The following is a 20,328-nucleotide window of genomic DNA, read 5'->3' on the forward strand; positions in this document are numbered from 1 at the left end:
TAGTAAACTCATTTTGTTTTTAGTTATTTTCTTTTCGATTCGAAGCCGGTGTTCAAAAATGAATGAGGGCAACAATCACGACTATGTGCTGATTACAGCAGCTTCTCCACAATCGGAATACTCAGAAAGAGGTTAGTAATGAAAATACAGAGTAATGAAGACCTAATAACTTCTGCAATTAAAAAAAATTTCGAACTTTTATTTCAGAAAGTTCCTCACTTCTCCGCTCCGAAAATGTTGATTTCATTCAACCATTTCCAACGAATTCTCCGATTCGAGTAATTGGATATTATAACGAATTCGACGATATACGGAAAAGTCAACTTTCAAAACTGACTCATGCAATCGTAGCTTGTGTTACAATGAATTCTGAAGGAGAACTTCATTTCAAAAATGATATTGCTCAGCGGGAGTTCTTGAGTACAATAAATAAATCAAAGCGAATGGAAAACAAATTGAAAGTCATGATTTCTATCGGTGGCTACGACAACTCGGAACACTTTTCAACGGTTATGGAAAGTTCGAGAAAGTAAGCTCTAAAATCGCCTTTGGTTGCCAACTCTCTACTATCATTTTCAGTAAATTCGTGGACTCAATTGTTTCATTCATCACAGAACATCAAATAGATGGAGTCAACATATTCTGGGAAAAACCAGCTGAATCTAAGTTTCGTTATTCAGAATTTCTGGCGACACTAAGCGAGAAACTGTCTGAACAAGTAAGGACAGACGACAAGCAGTACGTGATATCTATCGTGGTTCCACGACGAAGATTAAGTGGTTGGGGAAGTGGATTTGATCTGGATAGCATAATTGATAACGTCGACTTTATAAATGTTCTCTCAATGAATTACTACGGACCATTGCCAGATGAATGGGGACATAAAGTTTGGCCATCAGCTCCGTTATTCTGCGAAAACGATCGTCCAAAAGAATTCAGCGTGGATTATACAATGAGATACTATATTGAGGAAACCAGACAACCTGGAAAGTTTAATCTCGTTATCCCATTTTACGTAAGATTGTGGAAAAATGTTGGAGAGAAACTGAAAGAGAGCGAAGTATATCGAGATGTGGAACTGAAAGTTGGAAAAGTGGAAGGAGAACCGAATATGGCTCGAAGGATTGCTGAGCAAGAAGGATGGAAATTAACACCTGCATCTTGGGATGAAAAGACAAAGACATCCTATATATACAATTCTGAAGCGAAGACTTTTTTGACTTTTGAAGATGAGAGAAGCTTGGCTCAAAAGATGCAATATGTGAATGAGAGGAATCTGGGAGGCGTGTGGATTTGGTCTGTTCACACAGATGATGAAGATGGTACACTTTTGAATTCATTGGTTAAGAACAACCGTTTTAGTCAAGTGGGGGATAATAACTACACAGGGTCCCAGCCAAACAGCTCAACATCAAAGCGTGATACTTCTCCCAGTGAGTAAACACAATACAATCTCAAGTACATATTGAAATTTCAGAACAACTAGCATGTGAAAAGCGAGTAGTCGGATACTACACTGAATTCGAGTCAGTCGATATCACGAAACATCAAATATCGAAACTCACTCATGCAGTTTTCGCATATGTGGAAATGACTCATGAAGGAGCATTGAGATTCAAGAACGAAACTGCAAAGGATAGATTTATGAGATTGAAGAATGAATCAAGAAGTGTAAAATCAAATGTAAAAGTGATGGTCTCGATCGGTGGACAAGAGAATTCGCAGCATTTTTCATCGGTAACAGAAGACTCGGAAAAGAAAGCGTAGGTTTCATAGGAAGGCTTGGGATAAACAATTATTTGAAATTCCAGAGTTTTCATCAATTCAATCGTGTCATTTCTGAAAGAACACAAGATAGATGGAATCGATTTGTACTGGAAGGGTGCTACACAAAACGACAAATGGAAATATATCGAGTTCGTTCGAGAACTGCGCCAAAAATTAAACGGAACTGAAAACAAGCCGTATCTGATTTCTTTGACTCTACCTGCACCAAATATTGAAAACTGGGAAATGGCATACGATTTGGAAGAATCATTGGATGACGTGGATTTCTTCAATGTGTACGCAATGGATTATCATGGACCATGGGATAACCAATGGGGTACTCCAGCTGGGCCAATTGCTCCATTATATTCTACTCTCGACAGCAGAAAGCAGTTTAGTGTTGACTCTACTATGAAATATTTCGTATGCAAAACGAAACAGCCAAGCAGATTCAACATTGTCATTCCCTTCTTCGCAAGATTATGGAGAAATGTGAAAGAAGCTGTCGAGCCAGGACAAGAAATCATCAGAAGAGCAGAATTGACTAACAACAAAGCAGTTGGAAATCCGTATATGTCAAGATGGACTGTAGCAGATCAAAAGTGGGAATTAACACCTGCAACGTGGGATGAAGAATCAAAGTCTTCTTACATTTACAACCCACACACCAAAAATTATTTAACTTTTGAAGACGAAAAAAGCATTTCCGCGAAAATTGATTATGTGAACAAGTCTAATTTGGGCGGCGTTTGGATTTGGACAATTGATATGGATGACGATAAGAACTCGCTCATCAATATGGTGAAACATCAACGATGATTTTTTATATTTTCTATTATTATGTTTATGTTTCCAGTTCTTTATAATAAAAAATGAACAGCCACAATTTATTTCACTCAAACTCTAGTAAACTATTCATGAATATAAGTACGACTGATTAGAAGGTTTCTATAACATGCATAATCATTATCCATAGTATTAAGATTTTTTTCTATCTACTGGATATAGATTGCATGATGAATAACGTTTTCTTGATGTTTGGTTCTGATGGTGTTGTTTTGATAGGTACTTTGATTGGTGCTTTCAAATATTGGTCTTATTTAATGATACATAATAAAGCGACAGTATTTATCCAATCTGATAAAGGGGGCGGTGCTTCATGAAGAATGAGGAATAACTTTGAATAATGAAAACAACAATAAATTGCTCACATTTAATGACTTAGTAGTACAAAAAAGGTTTTCTTGTCAACCTTGATCAGTGTCCAGTCAGGAATACTGTCATCGTCGGGAAAAACAAGCCGGAAATAATATTGACAAGAGTCAAATCACCAATCAAGAATCTTGAGTGATAAGCATGCAGAACTTCTACGGATAATGTTGTATAACTGATTTAAAAAAAAATAACTGAAATTTCAGGAGGCGCTTTTCATACAAGTGCCGAACAGATGTGTTTAAGGGGGTTTCATGTTGATCTTGGTTTTCACTTCCGTAAAAATTAATCATACAGTAACCTTCATCCTTTGAACTCGCTTAGGAAGTTGATATGTATTGTTAACAGGTGAACCGGTATATGAATCATGGGTGGTCTCATGCCACACACACAGTACGTTTTGGACACAATAACAATCAAATTAGCTTGCTCATCATATTGTTCTCTTTATAAATGATTGATTGTCACGATCTCGTCTATATGCTCCACTCATATCGATGCCTTCAACATTGTCTACTGCTGAAGTCGCCACACATAGGCAGCCGTTTTTAGAAACGTCCAAGTAGAGTGATTTGGGGTTTATGGGACTTGTTTTTTTGTATTTTAATACATTTTTTCTTATTACGAGCGTCGAGAAATTATTTTTTACAAATCTCAGTTTACTGTTGGTCTAACAGCATCTCGACATGCTTATGTAGAAAAATGGGGGAAAAATAAATTTTAAAAAGATTTTTTTGCTGCTTGTGAATAAGGAGAAATATGTATAAAAATACACTTTTACATGTCATAACCCCATAATAACCTCATAATGAAACAATCTCGTATTCTTTACAGGGAAGACAACGAGGAAAGTGAGAGCTGTATCAAAACAACAACAATCATATTTTTTGTTCTGTTTTTCTGTGGAGTTGTGGCGATTGGAATGGCTGTCACTTTTTTCTTTTTGGTAGATATTTGGGAAACACGATTATCTCCGGATAGTAACGTCCCTGGAAACGGTAATTCCCTCATCCTTTAGATCAAAATTTTCTCAGTGTCTTGTCAGTGTCTACCGTAAATTTGTTCCAGATGATACATCTTCCCCTGACACTTTCGACATTATCCAGGCAGATTCAGCGTCTTCTAAATTACGTGTGATTGGATATTACAGTGAATTCGATGCACAAGATATTAGGAAATCTCAACTTTCTAAACTGACTCATGCAATTGTTGCTTGTGTTACAATGAATTCTGAAGGAGATCTAGAATTCAAAGAGAATATTGAGGCCAAGCTTAAGAGTATGAAGAAAAAATCATCGAAATTGAAAGTCATGATGTCAATTGGAGGATGGGACAACTCGAATCACTTTCCATCGGTTATGGAAAGTTTGAAAAAGTGAATATTTTGAACACTGCAGAAAAAAGTTGTTTTTTCAGAAAGTTCGTGAATTCAATTATATCGTTCATCAACAAAAATGAGTTAGATGGAGTCAACATATTCTGGAGAACACCACCCGAAACCCACAAATTCCATTATTCGCAATTTTTGAAAACGTTGAGAGAGGAATTAGATGCACAAGGAAAACTAGACAACAAACAGTATGTGATATCGATTATGGCTCCTCGGCCTGGAATCGATAATTGGGAGTCTGGATTCGATTTGGATGAAATCATAAAGTATGTCGACTTTATAAATGTTATCTCGATGGATTATTATGCACCATGGCCAAATGAATGGGGAAAACCAGTTGGTCCATCAGCGCCTTTGTATTCAGGAGGCGCTCCTCGGAAACAATATAACGTGGATTATACAATGAGATATTACATTGACGAAACAAATCAGCCCGAGAAATTCAATCTTGTTATTCCATTTTATGTGAGATTGTGGAAAAACGTTGGAGAGAAACTGAAAGAGAGCGAAGTATATCGAGATGTGGAACTGAAAGATGGAAAAGTAGAAGGAGTACCGTATATGGATCGATGGACTGCTAAGAATGAAGGATGGAAATTAACACCTGCATCTTGGGATGAAAAAACAAAAACGTCCTATATATACAATCCTGAAGCGAAGACTTTTTTGACTTTTGAAGATGAGAGAAGCTTGGCTGAAAAGATGCAGTATGTGAATGAGAAGAATTTGGGAGGTGTGTGGATTTGGTCTGTTCATACAGATGATGAAGATAACACACTTCTAAATTTACTGCTCACTTAAAATACACTTTTTCAAGATTTATTTAATCTTCGATCGACTTGTTTCTATATATTTTGTATTACTGATTGATGAAACTGATGAAATTACTTTTAATGTTTGATTGCTTCGTATACTGTACACTAGCAGGTTATCTCAACATGACAGAGAAGAGAGAGACGGGGACAAAAGTTCAGCCACACATTGTTCTCATACTTCTGGTCTATTAATACTCGACTTTTTGTTTTTTCGTCAACCGAGAAAGTGGTTCCCAAAACTACAAAACAAAAAATCACATCAAAGACATGACGATGTTTTTGACAATTTATCATTAGCAATTCGATTTATTGCTAACATCTTTTTTGAAAACCCTAATTGATAACCTTCCTAATTCCATCGTTGTCTCTGACTTTATCTGTCAAGCAGTTGAATCGGCAGACTGCGACGTTGTGAGGGTAATCAGATAAGGCTTGTACAGAAATGTTGAACAACAACAGAAGACGAAACGATCGATGCAAAAATACTGTTAAAGTAATTTTTGTTGCGATTATAGCATTTGGTTTACAACAAGTTTTACTGTATTTCCTTCGTCTCAAACAAGGTATACTGTAATGTTTTCTCCTATTAATTAAATTCTCATACTTTACAGCTTCATATCTTCCTAATTCAAATGAAACTTCTACATTAACCACAACTCCGGCGACTACAACTTCCACGCCTAGTAAGATGTTTTACTCCAATTTACAACTTTGCTATCACTTATTTAGAGCTTTTATCGTGTGAAAAACGAGTTGTTGGTTTTTATTCCGATCGTGAACAGAAGGAAATAACAAGAGTGCAACTCTCTAAAATTACTCATGCCGTATTCGTTAATGCTGAAGTTGATTGGGAGGGGGTAGTCACTCTAAGCAGTGCTAACAGAACGAATCGGTTCACAGATTTGAAAAAGAAAGCGAAGAGTGTGAAATTCGATGTGAAAGTGATGATATCAATTGGAGGAGTCGAAAATTCACACGAGTTCAATAAAATAACAAAAAGAAAGGAGAAACGAGAGTGAGAGTGATAGTCAACTTGAAACTAGCAATACTAATCATTTTTCATTACAGAAAATTCATTGAGTCCAGTTTGGAATTTCTCAGAAAACACAACATTGACGGTGTTGATTTGTACTGGAAAGACAACACATTGGACGAAAGTTATATGAAATTGTTGAAAGGCCTGCGACAAAAGTTTGACGACGAAGGAAAAAGTGATAATAAAAATTTTATAATTTCAATCACGCTGGCTGAACCAAAATTCGGAATTTCGATGGATCCCTTCGGCATTTTGAATTTAGCTGATTTTATCAATGTTTACTCGATGGATTACTATGAACAGACGTCAGCCTTTGCTACTCCAATTTCACCGTTGTACTCTGGAGTTCGTGGTAGAAAAAACAACAATGTGAACTCGACGATGAAATACTTTGTTTGCGATACGAAGAAACCAATAAAATTCAACATTGTTATTCCCTTTTTCGTTAGATTATACGGAAAAGTGAAAGATGCCGTTGAGGAAGGCAAGGAAGCGTTCAGATATTACGGCGGCTATCCCTATAAAATGAAGACTCGAAAAACTTTGAGACAATAAGGAATGAATATCGTCAATGCTTCTTGGGACGAAGAATCCAAAAGTTCATTCATATACAATCAAGAATCAGAGACTTATTTTGCATTTGAAACCAAAAAAAGTATAGCTGAAAAAAGTGAAATTCGTTAATGAGAATAATCTCAGAGGTGTGTGGATTCGGATGGTCGATCAGGATGATGACGAGAACAGTCTTTTGAATGCGGTTTCTTCAGAGGAATTTTGCAAAACTAGCAGTGAGGATGTTGTTAAAAATGATTACTGCGATTGATTATTGATCGTTCGATTTAAATGAACTATTCTTTTTATTTTAAGTAAATAATTTCTGAGCGTATGCAATGTGTAGTTGCTGTCATAAAGCATGCTGTCACAACAAGCTGACCTATCTCTTCAGACCGAAAATAACAATTTTAAAAATGTTGTTTTCTTGTTTATCCCGATCAATGAGTCACTCTACAGGAAAGCAATGTTCCAACGAATCCATTGCAAGTTTTCCTTATGAAGCTTTGGTCTACTCTACCGGAAAGTTACAGAAAACGTAATGGGATCACAGATATGCAGTTCTAGAAGTTCTGAAACAGTGAATATTTCAGATGGGTGAAAACGGTCTAGTAGGCACTTCGACCTTCCGCTGACACCCACTTTTGAGCTCGACATTGAACTTTTCAATTTGAAACCAAATTGTAATAAGTTCTGTGTTGCCCTTAGGTAATCTGGAGACAGTACAGAACGTTTTTATTTATTTTCGTTCATTTCAAATATAGAAAATCTATCGGATTGAATGGTTTTGGTCGTGCGAAAATCCCCGTTGTAGTGTATCCAAAAAAGAACATAAAAACCAAGAAAAATTCTCCAAAAAATAGAAAAAGATAAGAGATCGCTTCAGCCACATCTCACAAGTAACTCGCAATCAGATGACCCCCCTCCCCCCATGATAGAAAAATAAGAACCGATTATCAAAAAAGAACAAAAGTTCAGCTAGCTATTGTTTGTTTTACAAGAAAAAAGTAGACTCTGAAAGTTGCAAAACTTCATAAAATCTCATATTTATCTTCGATTTTCGAGAATTCCTCCAAACAAGTTTTCAATAACTTCGTCTTAGATTTTCTCAAAGAAAAATGTGACTCATGTCTGTAAGAAATGATTTCCTCTCATCTCACCTTCACAATCACTTTCCCCCAGTTGTTTTTGTTAGGTCACACCGATATTCCTCATCACAGAAACTTTAATTTATAAACTTTTTGACAAAATTTCATAACGTCGAACTGATAAGTATCGGTTTTGTTCCATTCAAGTCAAACTACCTTCCATTTCGTTTTTTTATCTCTGAGATTACGCCATAAAACCAATTAGACAGTAACTTCAACAACTGCCCAGAAATGTCAAAGAACAGCGAGAGACGTCCTTTGAACAAACACTCTCGCAACAGGTATGTCTATCTTTCTGGCTAATTGTAAAAAGATGTAAAATTCAGACAAGAAGAGTTCAATTGTTGTCAAACCACAAGAATAGTAATACTCGTTTTGTTCTTCTGCGGATTGACGGCATGGGGATTATCAGCAATTATATTGTTCTTTTATCCAACAGGTAATAACTTTTTCTTCCTTTTTTCATTCCTTAATTTTAATAGGAACATCTACCGACAGCACTACAAACGCTACTGAAACTCCTACGGTCAGTACTTCATACCCTGTTACGGTATCTCCATTTACTAGTGAGCACTGGTTTTTCTATTCATTCTTAACGTGAAATAATGTTTTTTTTTCAGAACCTCTATCCTGTGAGAAACGAATTGTTGGATTCTACTCTGAAAGAGAATTAAAAGATGCGAAAAAATTGGAACTGTCAAAATTGACACATGCGATTTTTGCATATGTGGAAATGACATGGGAGGGAAATCTGGATTTGAAGAATGATCGGTCGACAGAGAAGTTCCTGAGCTTGAAATACAAATCGAAGAATATGAAGACAGATGTTAAAGTGATGGTATCGATTGGCGGAGAGGAGAATTCAAAGAATTTCCAATCCATTGCAATTAATAAAGAGAGAAAAGAGTGAGGAGCAAGTAATGATTTATTCAATCAAATTTATTGTACTTTCAGAAATTTCCTGAATTCAGTGATCTCATTTCTAAACAAATACAAGATAGACGGTGTTGATTTATTCTGGAAACCAATTGTAATGAATAGAAATCATTTGAATCTTCTGAAAGATCTCCGACGAAAACTGGATGAAGAAGAAGGCAGGAAATATACGATTTCCATCACTTTACCAATACCTGAACTTGGAGTTTTGATGGATCCAGATGAGCTTTTGAAGTATGCTGATTTCATTAATATATTCTCAATGGATTATTACGAACCATCTCCTTATCACTCAACTGTACTAGCCGCTCCGATTTCCCCTCTGTATTCCGGAGTTGATGAGAGAAAACACTTCAATGTGGCGTCAACAGTAAAATATTTTGTTTGTGAAACTAAAAAACCGAGTAGATTCAACATCGCAATTCCATTCTTTGTAAGGTTATGGAAAAGTGTGAAAGATGCAGTTGAGCCGACAAACGATGCATTCAGAAGGGTGGAAAGTCTGTCAAATCGAATTCCCAGCATGTGCCGTAAAACTTTGAAACAAAATGGATGGAACATAAGCAATGCTTCATGGGATGAAGAATCCAGAAGTTCGTTCATATACAATCCCGAATCGGCAACATACTTTGCATTTGAAAGCAGAGAAAGCATAGCTGAAAAAGTGAAATTTGTGAATGAGATGAATTTGGGAGGCTTTTGGCTCTGGTCCGTAGATCAAGATGACGATGAGAACAGTCTTCTGAATGCGGTTTCTTCAGAGGAATTTTGCAAAACTAGCAGTGAGGATGTTGTTAAATATGATTACTGCGATTGATTATTGGTCGTTCGACTGAAATTAACAATTCTTTATATTTTAAATAAATTATTTCTGAGCGTATGCAATGTGTAGTTTCATTCCTTGCTGTCACAACAAGTTGACCTCTCTCTTCAGACCGTAAACAACAACTTCTTTCAATTGGTCTGGGTTCACATGACCGAAACAGATAGATTGTTCCGATTTGGAGGATGAGTCAAACAAGAAAGCCGGTTTGTACCCTTCTCCAAAATTAACTATGAGCAATAGATTGTTTACAAGGTTTTTCTTTATCTTTTCTGAAGCAACGCCTACTTTTTTCTTTTACGATGAGAACTGTCATTTGATTTCCAATCAGATGAAAAAGACCAATCAGTTGAGTTAATTGGTCTTGTCCACTTTTTCCTAATAGCTGATTTCATATCAATTCAATTTATTTTACAGATGTCGTTTCATCAGAACAGGACACCTCAAAAGGAGGTCGTCTTCAGTCAACTTCCTGAGTGAGTTCAGAGGATGAAAGTTACTGTATGATTAATTTTTTGCAGAAATGAAAACCAAGACGGTGAAATAATCGAAGAAAAAAAGTCTAGAAATACCAAGTATTTATATGGAGTTGCTGTTTTCTTCTTTGTTGGAGTCTTCTTCACAGCAGGCTATTCTATTTCTCAAAATTACCGGAGTTCTCGGAGTCCTGCAGATGATTTCGTTCGTGCGGAGCCGAAAAGCTTAACATCAAAACGTGATACTTCTCCCAGTGAGTAAACACAATACAATCTCAAGTACATATTGAAATTTCAGAACAACTAGCATGTGAAAAGCGAGTAGTCGGATACTACACTGAATTCGAGTCAGTCGATATCACGAAACATCAAATATCGAAACTCACTCATGCAGTTTTCGCATATGTGGAAATGACTCACGAAGGGAAATTGAAATTCAAAACAGAAATGTCAAAGAATAGATTTATGAGTTTGAAGTACAAATCGAGAAGTGTGCAGTCGGATGTAAAAGTGATGATCTCAATCGGTGGACAAAAGAATTCGCAGCATTTTTCGTCAGTAACAGAAGACTCGGAAAAGAAAGAGTAGGTTTCATAGGAAGGCTTGGGATAAATGACTGTTTGAAATTTCAGAGTTTTCATCCATTCAATCGTGTCATTTCTGAAAGAACACAAGATACATGGAGTCGATTTGTACTGGAAGGGTGCTACAGAAAACGACAAATGGAAATATATCGAGTTCGTTCGAGAACTGCGCCAAAAATTAAAAGGAACTGAAGACAAGCCGTATCTGATTTCTCTGACTCTACCTCCACCAAACATTGCTAATTGGGAAATGGCATACGATTTGGAAGAATCATTGGACGACGTGGATTTCTTCAATGTGTTCGCAATGGATTATCATGGACCATGGGATAACCAATGGGGTACTCCAGCTGGACCAATTGCTCCATTATATTCTACTCTCGACAGCAGAAAGCAGTTTTGTGTTGACTCTACTATGAAATATTTCGCGTGCAAAACGAAACAGCCAAGCAGATTCAACATTGTCATTCCCTTCTTCGCAAGATTATGGAGAAATGTGAAAGAAGCTGTCGACCCAGGACAAGAAATCATCAGAAGAGCAAAATTGACTAACAACAAAGCAGTTGGAAATCCGTATATGTCAAGATGGACTGTAGCAGATCAAAAGTGGGAATTGACACCTGCAACGTGGGATGAAGAATCAAAGTCTTCTTACATTTACAACCCACAAACCAAAAACTATTTGACTTTTGAAGACGAAAAGAGCATTTCCGAGAAAATTGATTATGTGAACAAGTCTAATTTGGGCGGCGTTTGGATTTGGACAATTGATATGGATGACGATAAGAACTCTCTTATCGACATGGTTTCTTCGAAGGAGTTGTGCTCAACCAAAAGTGGAAACAACGTCAAACATCAATGCTGATTTCATATATTTTCTATTTTTTTATGTTTCCAGTTCTTTGTAATAAAGAGTTAACAACTACAATTTATTTCACTCCACTCAAGCGAGTAAACTATTCAACAGTATAAATACGACTTTTTTCACGGTTTTTATAACATACATAATCATTATCCATTGTAACAAGATCTCTTTTTCTGTCTACTGGAACCCACACTCCACCAACTCCCAGATCCAATATCTGCGATGGATCCTCTTCGAGATATCGAATGTTCATTTTCTCTCTTTGCACTTCCGAAAAGGTCTCAGTGAAGTTGGAAGCCACTTCTTTCGTTGGAACTTGAAGGTTAATGAATCCGAGGTGGCCAATCAATTGCCCAATTTCATATGGAGATTTTTCAATGTCAGTGATGGATGAAGTGATTCCAACTTGATAATCTCCTTTACGCTCTCTCGAAAATGTGTAGTAGAGCTCTTCTAGAATCGATAAATGAACTTCGTATATTTCTGGATCAGTTGGAAGTTTGAAGTTTAGGAGGACACCGTCTAATTGATTCTTTTCAACAAAATCCGCGGTTGAGCTGGCAAAGTTGCTGAAAATGAGAATGTAATAGTTTTTATGCTTTTTATTCTATAATAATTACCCGATAATGTGATACGGCTTCATGTTTTCTAAGTTAAATCCTGAGTCCGATACGGAAATTAAAAACTTTTGCTTTGGCTTCAATGATGCCATTCTGTCCTTCAGCTCGAAAAAGTGACGTTTCGATTCTTCAGTTTCGAAATGGACGAGTCCATGCTTGTCCACGATGAGCTTGGAGAACACAACGTGAGTTGTCAGCGACAAAATACGCCATGAGACGTCGGAGTTGTTGAACACAGCCACTACTCTTCTATGGCACGGCTCTTTTGCTGAAAACGAAATTGCATTGTATTTTGGATCATGTAGATTCACCATGAAATATAACATATATCATAATGACTGCGAGGAAAATCAACAAGGCGCTGGCTAGAGTAGCCACTTTTCCAGCGGTTTCCTTTCTAGATGCCCATCTTTCTAATGAGAAGTATCTGAAGCGTTGGCAGAGAGTCCTGTAAATTGAAAATCAAGAAGTTTTTGAGCCTCTACAGTACCTCGGAGTCTCTTCTGGTTCAACGGATTCCAGCACTTCGTAGACCATTTTTGGATGCGCTTGATTACTGTAAAAGGGAATAAATGCAGATATTCCGACAGCAAAATATTTGCTAAAAACCGAAAAGTTCCTCGAGAAACACCTTCAGAAAGTAAAAGTCTCGTTATTACAAAAAATGAATTGGTCGAATGAGAGAAAGTTGATTGAAAAAGTATATAAGAGAGAAGTCTTCCTGGAGTCTCTATCTCTCTCATTTTCTTCTTTTGTTGTCACGAGAACGTTTCACTGAAGAAGATAAACGACCAACCATTCAGTTATCTAAAATTCATTCGACAGATATTTTTTCATTTTTTTCGAGGTGTTGATTGGGATTTTCTTCCTCGATGAGATAACGAAAGGTGATATGAAAAAAAAGTTCTACATGAAGGAGAATCAAGAAACCAGTCGGTAGATGTCTGATGTTATCGGAACACATTCCATGGAAACATTAAAAAAAGACTTCATACAGGACGAAAGACATTATTCTGAAAATGGTTGTTTACTTTTTGGCATCACAAAATAACCGGATTCAAATGTTTGAACATCAAAACTCTTGAAAATTGAAACTATTTTTTTCAAACTTTTAGAACCTTTATAAAATGAAAAAGCTGGTCTAGAAGAGTTGAAGTAAAACTTGAAATGAAGCTGACCTTCTTGCTCTCTTGTATTTTTTCAATCAGCTATGTCACGTGCTCGTGCGTCACTGAATGCGCATGTCCTGATATTAAAAATAATTACGAACGTTTGTAATATTTTTCATATTGTACAACAGTAAAAAACTAATTTTAGCAAACGGAGGATGGTCAGGTACTCCAAATCCAGATGGACGTCTATTTGCTTCCGACGGACCGGGTTGTTCGAGGAATTTAACATGTCAATTGTCTTCAATGACTTATTTTGTATCCAGCTTTGATAATACAAGTATTGAGAAACCCAGTGATGCGGCCTCGTGGAGTGGAATAGTTTGATTTTATTCAAATGGATCATCAGTTGTAATTTCGCTTTCAGACTATTATTGCCAATTCCCCTGGTGTTGATAAAACAGGTATCTATGTAGATCTTGTGGAACATTTTGGAATTGTTTGCGAGGATTCGAAATGGATTATCACCAAATATCCATACGGCTACCTTTATGAAAATGAAAATATGGATTCAATTCATGTTGACAGTTCCGAACTTTCATGCAAAACTTACAAAACTGAGATCAAACGATTCTACTGGTAATTGACTAATTAATAACTGGTTTCAATTTTTTTTCAGCGATGGAGATGATGAAAAACTATTCCAAGAGATGATGGGTTAGTGACGAGAGAATGATAACGTTGTCAACTCGGATGTCAATAAAAATATTTCATTTTTATGAGTCTTATTTATGATGGAGACGGGAATGATCAGATGTCGATATTGGTACAAAGACACTTTGACCGAACCAGCAAGTACCATTCGCAAGTTCCAAAATTGTATTTTTGATCTTCACAGAATTTGTTACATTCGATGTTGGTACACCATCCCCAACCTGAAATACTTCTGGGAATTTTCAGGAGATTAACAAAAAAGAATGACCTACCATCCTGATGAATATCAATCTTTGCCAATATCACTGAAGCGAAAAAGATGATTGATAAAACGATAAGCAGAGAGGAGTTCGACATGTTGCTCTTGAATCCATGAGACTGGTGCAAATGTTTCATTTTATACCAACTGTACGTGCGTTTTCAGATGATGCATTTTGTTTTGGAGTGTCTTGGTCTAACGGAATAGAAACATGACGTTGTTCCGGGTATTTTGAAACCTAGGAAAGATTTTGGAAGCCAGTGAAATATTTTTCCGTCAGAATATTACGGTTACAAAATCCAAAACTCTGTAGAATTCTTTGGATAACCTCCATAGCTTTGCCAGGCTAACACTCATCTTCTGAAAATCTTAAACCCCCGTCTTCCTCATTCCAAAAAATTTAACAGTTTGCTAGTTAGTAGTTGCTCGCCACGGAGCAAGCACTGACCCTCGCGGAGCCAAAAATCTGAGAGAGTTCTCGATCCGAAGAGACGCAGAGAAAGACAAACGGTAGCTTCACTGAGAAAGGGTGCGGTCGAGCTCAATGAAATAGCACAGGAATTCGAGAGATTCTGGGTTATAGACATCAAAAACAGTTATTTTGAGAGAAAGAGAACAAACAGTTTCTCATGGGATACTGAATGGAAGGCAGACGCTCGTCAAAGTTATGAAGGGAATGTGGTTTGGTATATGAAGCAAGAAACAGTATGGAGTACAGAAGAGAAATAGAGAAAAGTGTGGGAAAACAGAAACAGTAAAAAATGACTGCTGGAGATATGAGATGTGTATCTGGTGTTGAAAAAGAGGAGAGCAAAAAGAAGTTATGACGATTTGAGATGAGAGATGAGACAGTCTGAAATGTGATGTTGATCTAGAATGGTACAAAGATCCGCTTTTTTTTGTAGTCAGGTACTGTAGTGGGACACAAAAATTGTGACCTGGCTCGTGACGATGACAAAAGTTATTTCGAGTTATAGATGGTTTTGATTCGGAAAATATGAAAACAGAGAGATCTCAAAACAAGGTAAATTAAGGAATTTTCAATTGCAAAGTTCTGAACCAAAATAGTATTTAGTTTGCTGAGATGATTCGAAACCTTCAAAATTAGTATTCAAAAAAAGAAAAATCTGCATCAAAATTTTCTGTTTTCATGTCTGTTTTCATGTCGATTTGTGCAGATATCCAAATGATTGTCTGAAACACGTTCGTCTTGAAGAAATTTCCTTTTGGAACCACAGATATGAAGGAGTCTTTTTGAGGAGTCTTTAAATTTCTGAAAAATCAAAGTTAAGAACTTTCAGATTCCGCGAATTCTGATTTCTCCCATCTCTCGACATCAAATCCATCCATTTCTCAATCTGAAAATCCCCATATCCTAAACCAGGTGAAAAATGATGATGATAGTCCAATTTTGATGTTTATTTTGGCGCGACATTCTGTCCAAAATCGCCGCCAAAATCAACATTCGATTGGCGCCATGATGGTTTTTTATTCCGCATTTTTCTTCTCAAATCTCTCACCCGTTTCTCTCTTTCTCATTGCTCGAAAGAAAAAAAGAACAAAAAATTGAGAACAAATGAGCCGAGATTTTTGTGTCTGTGTCTCTCTGGCACAAACCGTTCGAGCAATTAGAGACTGTGGAGGATACGAGAGACGCAGCTAAACCGTTTTGGCGCCATATGATTAGAGACAACGAGAATCCGGGAAAAAGAGCACGTCATGTGTTGCTCCTGCTGCATAGAGCTCTTCAATTGGCTCTCTCGGTTTCTCACTCAACGTACTTTTGGTCAGATCTGTGATGCGTTTGGATTGGTGCCAAGTGTCATGATCAGAACACAGAATAAGGGAAGATATGGTTGCAGAGAAGGAGCCACGAGGTCGATTCATTCATGATTAGAGATCAAGTAGAGGAGGAAAAAAACAGTTATTGTAAATAAATAATATGGAATGTACTGTGTCAAAAATAAGTCAGATTGTTTGCTCCGTTGAGAAAAATGAACAGGAAGAAGCTGTTTTGGAAAACAGGAATGAACCGTTAGAAGGAAGGAAAGTCAACATTTCAGTTATCAGAGTTCATTGTTCATGTCAGAGAACACTTGGAATTTATCAAGAAACATAATGTTCTGATATCACTTGAATGTGGGAAACCATTTGGAAACCAGTAACATAGTACTGTCCGTTGAAAATGTCAAACTGCTCGGCAAGTGTCGCCAAGTCTAGCACGAGCCTCTCACAAGTCTAGGCGCACATCTCCCACAAGTGTTACGTAAAAGCAGGCCAAGACTTGTGGGAGGCTTGTGGGAGACTGGTGGGAGGCTTGGTGAAAGCGCGATCCAGGCCCCGGAATAGCTTCTTATTGATTTTCTCCTGTTTTGCTTAAATATAATTCATTAGAACTCATAAATTTATTAGATTTATTAAAATAAAAAACGAAGGAAAATCATGTTAAAAACAAAGAAAAATTACATATTTCGAACGAGTCAGTTATTATTCCTTCGGATCTGATGTAGGTGAAGATGATGGGGATGATAACATAGGTGATGTAGACGTTGTCCAGAAATCCGATTGATTATGAGCTCTAAAATTCAAGAATAAAATTTCATACTTTCAAGAATAATTCTCACATTTATTAACTTTCCATTGGCGATGTTCTTGAAATTTCCTTCCGTTGTTTCCGTATGATTGAGCAGAGTTGACAGCTTTCTAGGTTCTCTAGAAATACAATTATAAGTTTCTGGAACTACAAATTGTTATTAGCTCACCGAGAAATACTGCTACTTTTGCGAATCCGAGTTTTCGTTTTTTTGGGAACAATTTGTCCTCTTCACTGAAAGTGATGTTCCGGTGTGAACCCATTGAGTTTCTCTCAAGTTTCAAAACATATAAATCTGAATATTTCGGAAACAAAGTTCGGAATGATAAATGTAACAAGGGAAATACTGAAAACTAGTAAAAATGGGTAAAAACAGAAAAATAAAATAAATTTAAATGAGTGGCTGCCAAAGAGAAAATCAATATCCAACATTGGGCCAATACTTGGTGACCCTCTATCATTGGCTCTGATCACCCAAAGTTTGGCCAAGACTGGTGGAAGGTTGCGCCTAGACTTGTACAGCCGCAGAGTTGGGCCTAGACTTGGCGACATTTGCCGAGTGTATAACGATTTTTTAAATTTCTTTCTAAGAATTTTCAGTACTGGCTCACAATCCCACTTCCTGCCTATTCACTTCTTCACATTTCAATTCCTCTTCTTTTAGATTCCTCCTCCTCAGCACATCATCTCCAACGTCATCCATCCGAAGAACTGTCTGAAAACAGCCATCCGTTTCAGTTTACCTGCAGACGAAGCATCAAATATGTAAAATCAGCGGACGATTACGTTGAGATCTGATGGTTCTCGCAAAATGGTTCCTGTCATGAGAAAGTGTTAATTGGAAAATAAATAGTGTTATTTAGAGAACTTGTACTTGGCGAAATCTGCACTTTTAGGTGGTATCAAGATGTATGAATTCTGATATTTGATGAATGTAAACATGATCAGGAGAAGACGTTAAGAACTATGTCTGTAACAAGTCTTTTATCACTATTAGTTGGAACCTGTTCAGTTTTTGATTTAATCTTATTAGACTTTTGCTGAAATTGAAATTTTTGAGATAATGCTTTCTGACCTCGTTCCTTCACAACCCCCAACTCCAAGAAAAAAAGAATCTCAAGTTATTTTACCTCACAGAAAAGAAAGAGAACGTCTCAAAAATCAGCCGTGAGAAGATATCTGCAACATTTTCACCTCCCTCGGTGCAACTTGAAACCCAACAAAACTTGAAATATGAAACTATCACCACGTCATTTCGTGTGTTTATCTCTCTTTTTTCGGAACAAAGATAACGAAGACGACGTAGCAAAAAATAAACTCACCGGACGTCGAAAATGAGATAAAAAAGTAAAGTTCAAAAAGTCACGTTGGCCGAAGAGAGAGGGGTCCCACCCATGTGTGTTGGAATGGCATGAGATCAAAAGTTGCATGAAGTGACAGGTGATAACTGGTGATTAGAAAAAAAGAAAAAGAACAAAGTTTGGTTTGATATCACCTAAATGAGAGTCAGAGAACGTTGAGATATGGGGTGTTTGATTTTTGAGATGGCAGCTAGAGTAGATTAAAAATATACATATTTCAAGGGCATTTCGGTGGAGCGCAGTTGCAAGATCTGTGCTGAGCGAATTTGCAAATGTCTTCAGAAATGCAGCAAGTAGAAAGCTTGAATAGATTAGGATCGGCCGAGAATAGCTATACGCAAAATTATGTTTGCAGAGTTCTTTTGGCAAGGGAGTTAGCAAATGAGTTTGAAGAAGATAGTCCCGATTTTATTTTCATATGACGACGTAGAAATTCTGAATCTCTCAATTGTACTTCGCATCATAAAAAATCTAGATAGTAGACTTTCAGAATATAAAGCTAGAGGTTTTATTAATTTTAATGTCTCATAGTCATCCTCCGTGTAGAAAAGTACTTGATCTGTTTCGGTATAAACCAAAATTTGGAAATGACTTCAGAATCCATGCAGACTTCGTTTGTATTTCGTATAAATTTTTCTCCAGAATCTCCAACTCGTTTGTAAACTATTTAAGGCGCCTGACAAATATTCATATTTTTCCACTTCTCCTGATTTCTGTAATTGCTCTTTCTTTTTCTTTTCCACATTCCTAAGACGTGCCACGTCTTCCACCATCTATTGTCCACTCCCTTTTCTTTCTTCTCCTTCCTCCCCCACACTTTTAATGAACTCAAACACAGATGATAAAAGACAAAAAGATTATGTTATCAGGCACAAACTGACTTTTGAAATTAGCCAAGGGAAGCCCCCCATCACCGTCCGGAAATGATGGTGAATTGGTGAAAAAACAGAAACATGTTATCTCTAAAAGAGCCCCCTCTCGGCGCCCAAAAGATCAAGTGTTCTGGCTCGGTGCCAGGGTCAAATGGAGAGTCTAAAAATAGTATTTTTGGGGGAATTTCATTTCACAATTTCAGAAAACTGTTTTTGTTTTTGTTTTTGTCACTTCTCTTCCACTAGCAGCAAAGAAAAACTATTTATTACTTTTCAGACCAAAGTCTAGCCCTTCCGAGATTTGTGTCTTTTGTTTAAATACTCAACACACACACACATACATACAGACATTATCAGTACGGTGTGTTGCACTGACCGCGAGCGAAAAAAAGAGGAAAAGAGAAAATAACCAAAAGTTGCAAAATTTGGAAAAGACAAAAGAACAAGAGCAATGAAAAAGTTGAGAAAGAACAATGAAGAATTGCTATTAAATTATGAATTTCGCAATTTTTAGACATTTTTCATTTATTTTTCATTTATTTTTTCGACATTCAGTGTTTGGGAAACCGTGTTTTGTAACGAGATGTTTGTTCTGATGAGCATTTTCATCGTGACTAATTTTAATCTGTTCTTTGAAATTCAGAGATTTTGGGTGAATACAAGAGTGACAGGGATACGGTACTACCAAATATAGCAAGTTGATGCCACCGTATTTCTTATGAGCTTGACTTGGGTCCTTCAGCTGCGCTCTACCGAATCTAAGATAAATTTCACATTTTTACCTCGTTTACCTGAAAATCTGTAACTCATTTACAGTGATTCCTGACCGTTGTGGTTTTTATACCGAAATTCTGGAAGACATAAGCTTTCTGTGTCTTTTCTACTGTGTTTTGTGTTCTCTGAATTTCAAGAAACTTTTGTTGACAGCTGAATCAAAAGAAACAGATCTTTAGGTTTTTGAGTTTCCAACTCCATTTATTATGCATAAAAACTTTTCGAGGGCGTGTGAGGTTTAGGTCAGGTCACTCTCGGAGAACAAACTATTAAATGTTGGAAAGATAAAATCTGTCAAAAAATGAAATTTTTCGTATAAAACTTTGTCACTTTATGACTGCGAACTGTCATGAAAACTTTCGACATTTTGCAAGATATTTTTAGCCTGATGTTGTCAATTCCAAGTTGTCCAATCCATCCCT

At 36.8% G+C, this 20,328-nt stretch overlaps 8 protein-coding genes across 8 annotated transcripts; 5 read left to right on the forward strand and 3 right to left on the reverse strand.

Annotated features, from left to right (window-relative positions):
• Positions 1 to 58: 58 nt before the first annotated feature.
• On the forward strand, positions 59 to 2,586 carry GCK72_005189 (uncharacterized protein; the record flags this gene model as incomplete). Its single annotated transcript, XM_053725074.1, has 5 exons — positions 59 to 131; positions 208 to 529; positions 580 to 1,433; positions 1,478 to 1,763; positions 1,812 to 2,586. 5 exons carry the CDS (start codon positions 59 to 61, stop codon positions 2,584 to 2,586), a joined length of 2,310 nt encoding a protein of 769 aa, XP_053589268.1.
• Positions 2,587 to 3,787: 1,201 nt separating this feature from the next.
• On the forward strand, positions 3,788 to 6,775 carry GCK72_005190 (uncharacterized protein; the record flags this gene model as incomplete). The annotated part of the gene is made up of 6 exons (XM_053725075.1): positions 3,788 to 3,977; positions 4,048 to 4,344; positions 4,443 to 5,102; positions 5,796 to 5,867; positions 5,914 to 6,199; positions 6,253 to 6,775. 6 exons carry the CDS (start codon positions 3,788 to 3,790, stop codon positions 6,773 to 6,775), a joined length of 2,028 nt encoding a protein of 675 aa, XP_053589269.1.
• Positions 6,776 to 8,151: 1,376 nt separating this feature from the next.
• On the forward strand, positions 8,152 to 9,673 carry GCK72_005191 (uncharacterized protein; the record flags this gene model as incomplete). Its single annotated transcript, XM_003117423.2, has 5 exons — positions 8,152 to 8,201; positions 8,247 to 8,359; positions 8,403 to 8,486; positions 8,541 to 8,826; positions 8,875 to 9,673. 5 exons carry the CDS (start codon positions 8,152 to 8,154, stop codon positions 9,671 to 9,673), a joined length of 1,332 nt encoding a protein of 443 aa, XP_003117471.2.
• A 423-nt stretch (positions 9,674 to 10,096) lies between these two features.
• On the forward strand, positions 10,097 to 11,604 carry GCK72_005192 (uncharacterized protein; the record flags this gene model as incomplete). The annotated part of the gene is made up of 4 exons (XM_003117414.2): positions 10,097 to 10,155; positions 10,201 to 10,409; positions 10,454 to 10,739; positions 10,788 to 11,604. The coding sequence occupies 4 exons, from the start codon at positions 10,097 to 10,099 to the stop codon at positions 11,602 to 11,604; spliced, it is 1,371 nt and encodes a 456-aa protein (XP_003117462.2).
• A 91-nt stretch (positions 11,605 to 11,695) lies between these two features.
• On the reverse strand, positions 11,696 to 12,761 carry GCK72_005193 (uncharacterized protein; the record flags this gene model as incomplete). The annotated part of the gene is made up of 4 exons (XM_003117245.2): positions 11,696 to 12,173; positions 12,225 to 12,492; positions 12,536 to 12,672; positions 12,715 to 12,761. 4 exons carry the CDS (start codon positions 12,759 to 12,761, stop codon positions 11,696 to 11,698), a joined length of 930 nt encoding a protein of 309 aa, XP_003117293.2.
• GCK72_005194 (uncharacterized protein) lies at positions 12,365 to 13,976 on the forward strand (the record flags this gene model as incomplete). Its single annotated transcript, XM_053725076.1, has 2 exons — positions 12,365 to 12,409; positions 13,761 to 13,976. The coding sequence occupies 2 exons, from the start codon at positions 12,365 to 12,367 to the stop codon at positions 13,974 to 13,976; spliced, it is 261 nt and encodes an 86-aa protein (XP_053589270.1).
• Positions 13,977 to 14,143: 167 nt separating this feature from the next.
• On the reverse strand, positions 14,144 to 14,404 carry GCK72_005195 (uncharacterized protein; the record flags this gene model as incomplete). The annotated part of the gene is made up of 2 exons (XM_053725077.1): positions 14,144 to 14,268; positions 14,320 to 14,404. The coding sequence occupies 2 exons, from the start codon at positions 14,402 to 14,404 to the stop codon at positions 14,144 to 14,146; spliced, it is 210 nt and encodes a 69-aa protein (XP_053589271.1).
• A 2,389-nt stretch (positions 14,405 to 16,793) lies between these two features.
• Positions 16,794 to 17,602, reverse strand: GCK72_005196 (uncharacterized protein; the record flags this gene model as incomplete). The annotated part of the gene is made up of 3 exons (XM_053725078.1): positions 16,794 to 16,884; positions 16,941 to 17,018; positions 17,511 to 17,602. 3 exons carry the CDS (start codon positions 17,600 to 17,602, stop codon positions 16,794 to 16,796), a joined length of 261 nt encoding a protein of 86 aa, XP_053589272.1.
• Between the last annotated feature and the right edge of the window lie 2,726 nt (positions 17,603 to 20,328).

This window comes from Caenorhabditis remanei, chromosome II (assembly GCF_010183535.1).
Source record: "Caenorhabditis remanei strain PX506 chromosome II, whole genome shotgun sequence".
Classification (NCBI taxonomy): Eukaryota; Metazoa; Nematoda; class Chromadorea; order Rhabditida; family Rhabditidae; genus Caenorhabditis; species Caenorhabditis remanei.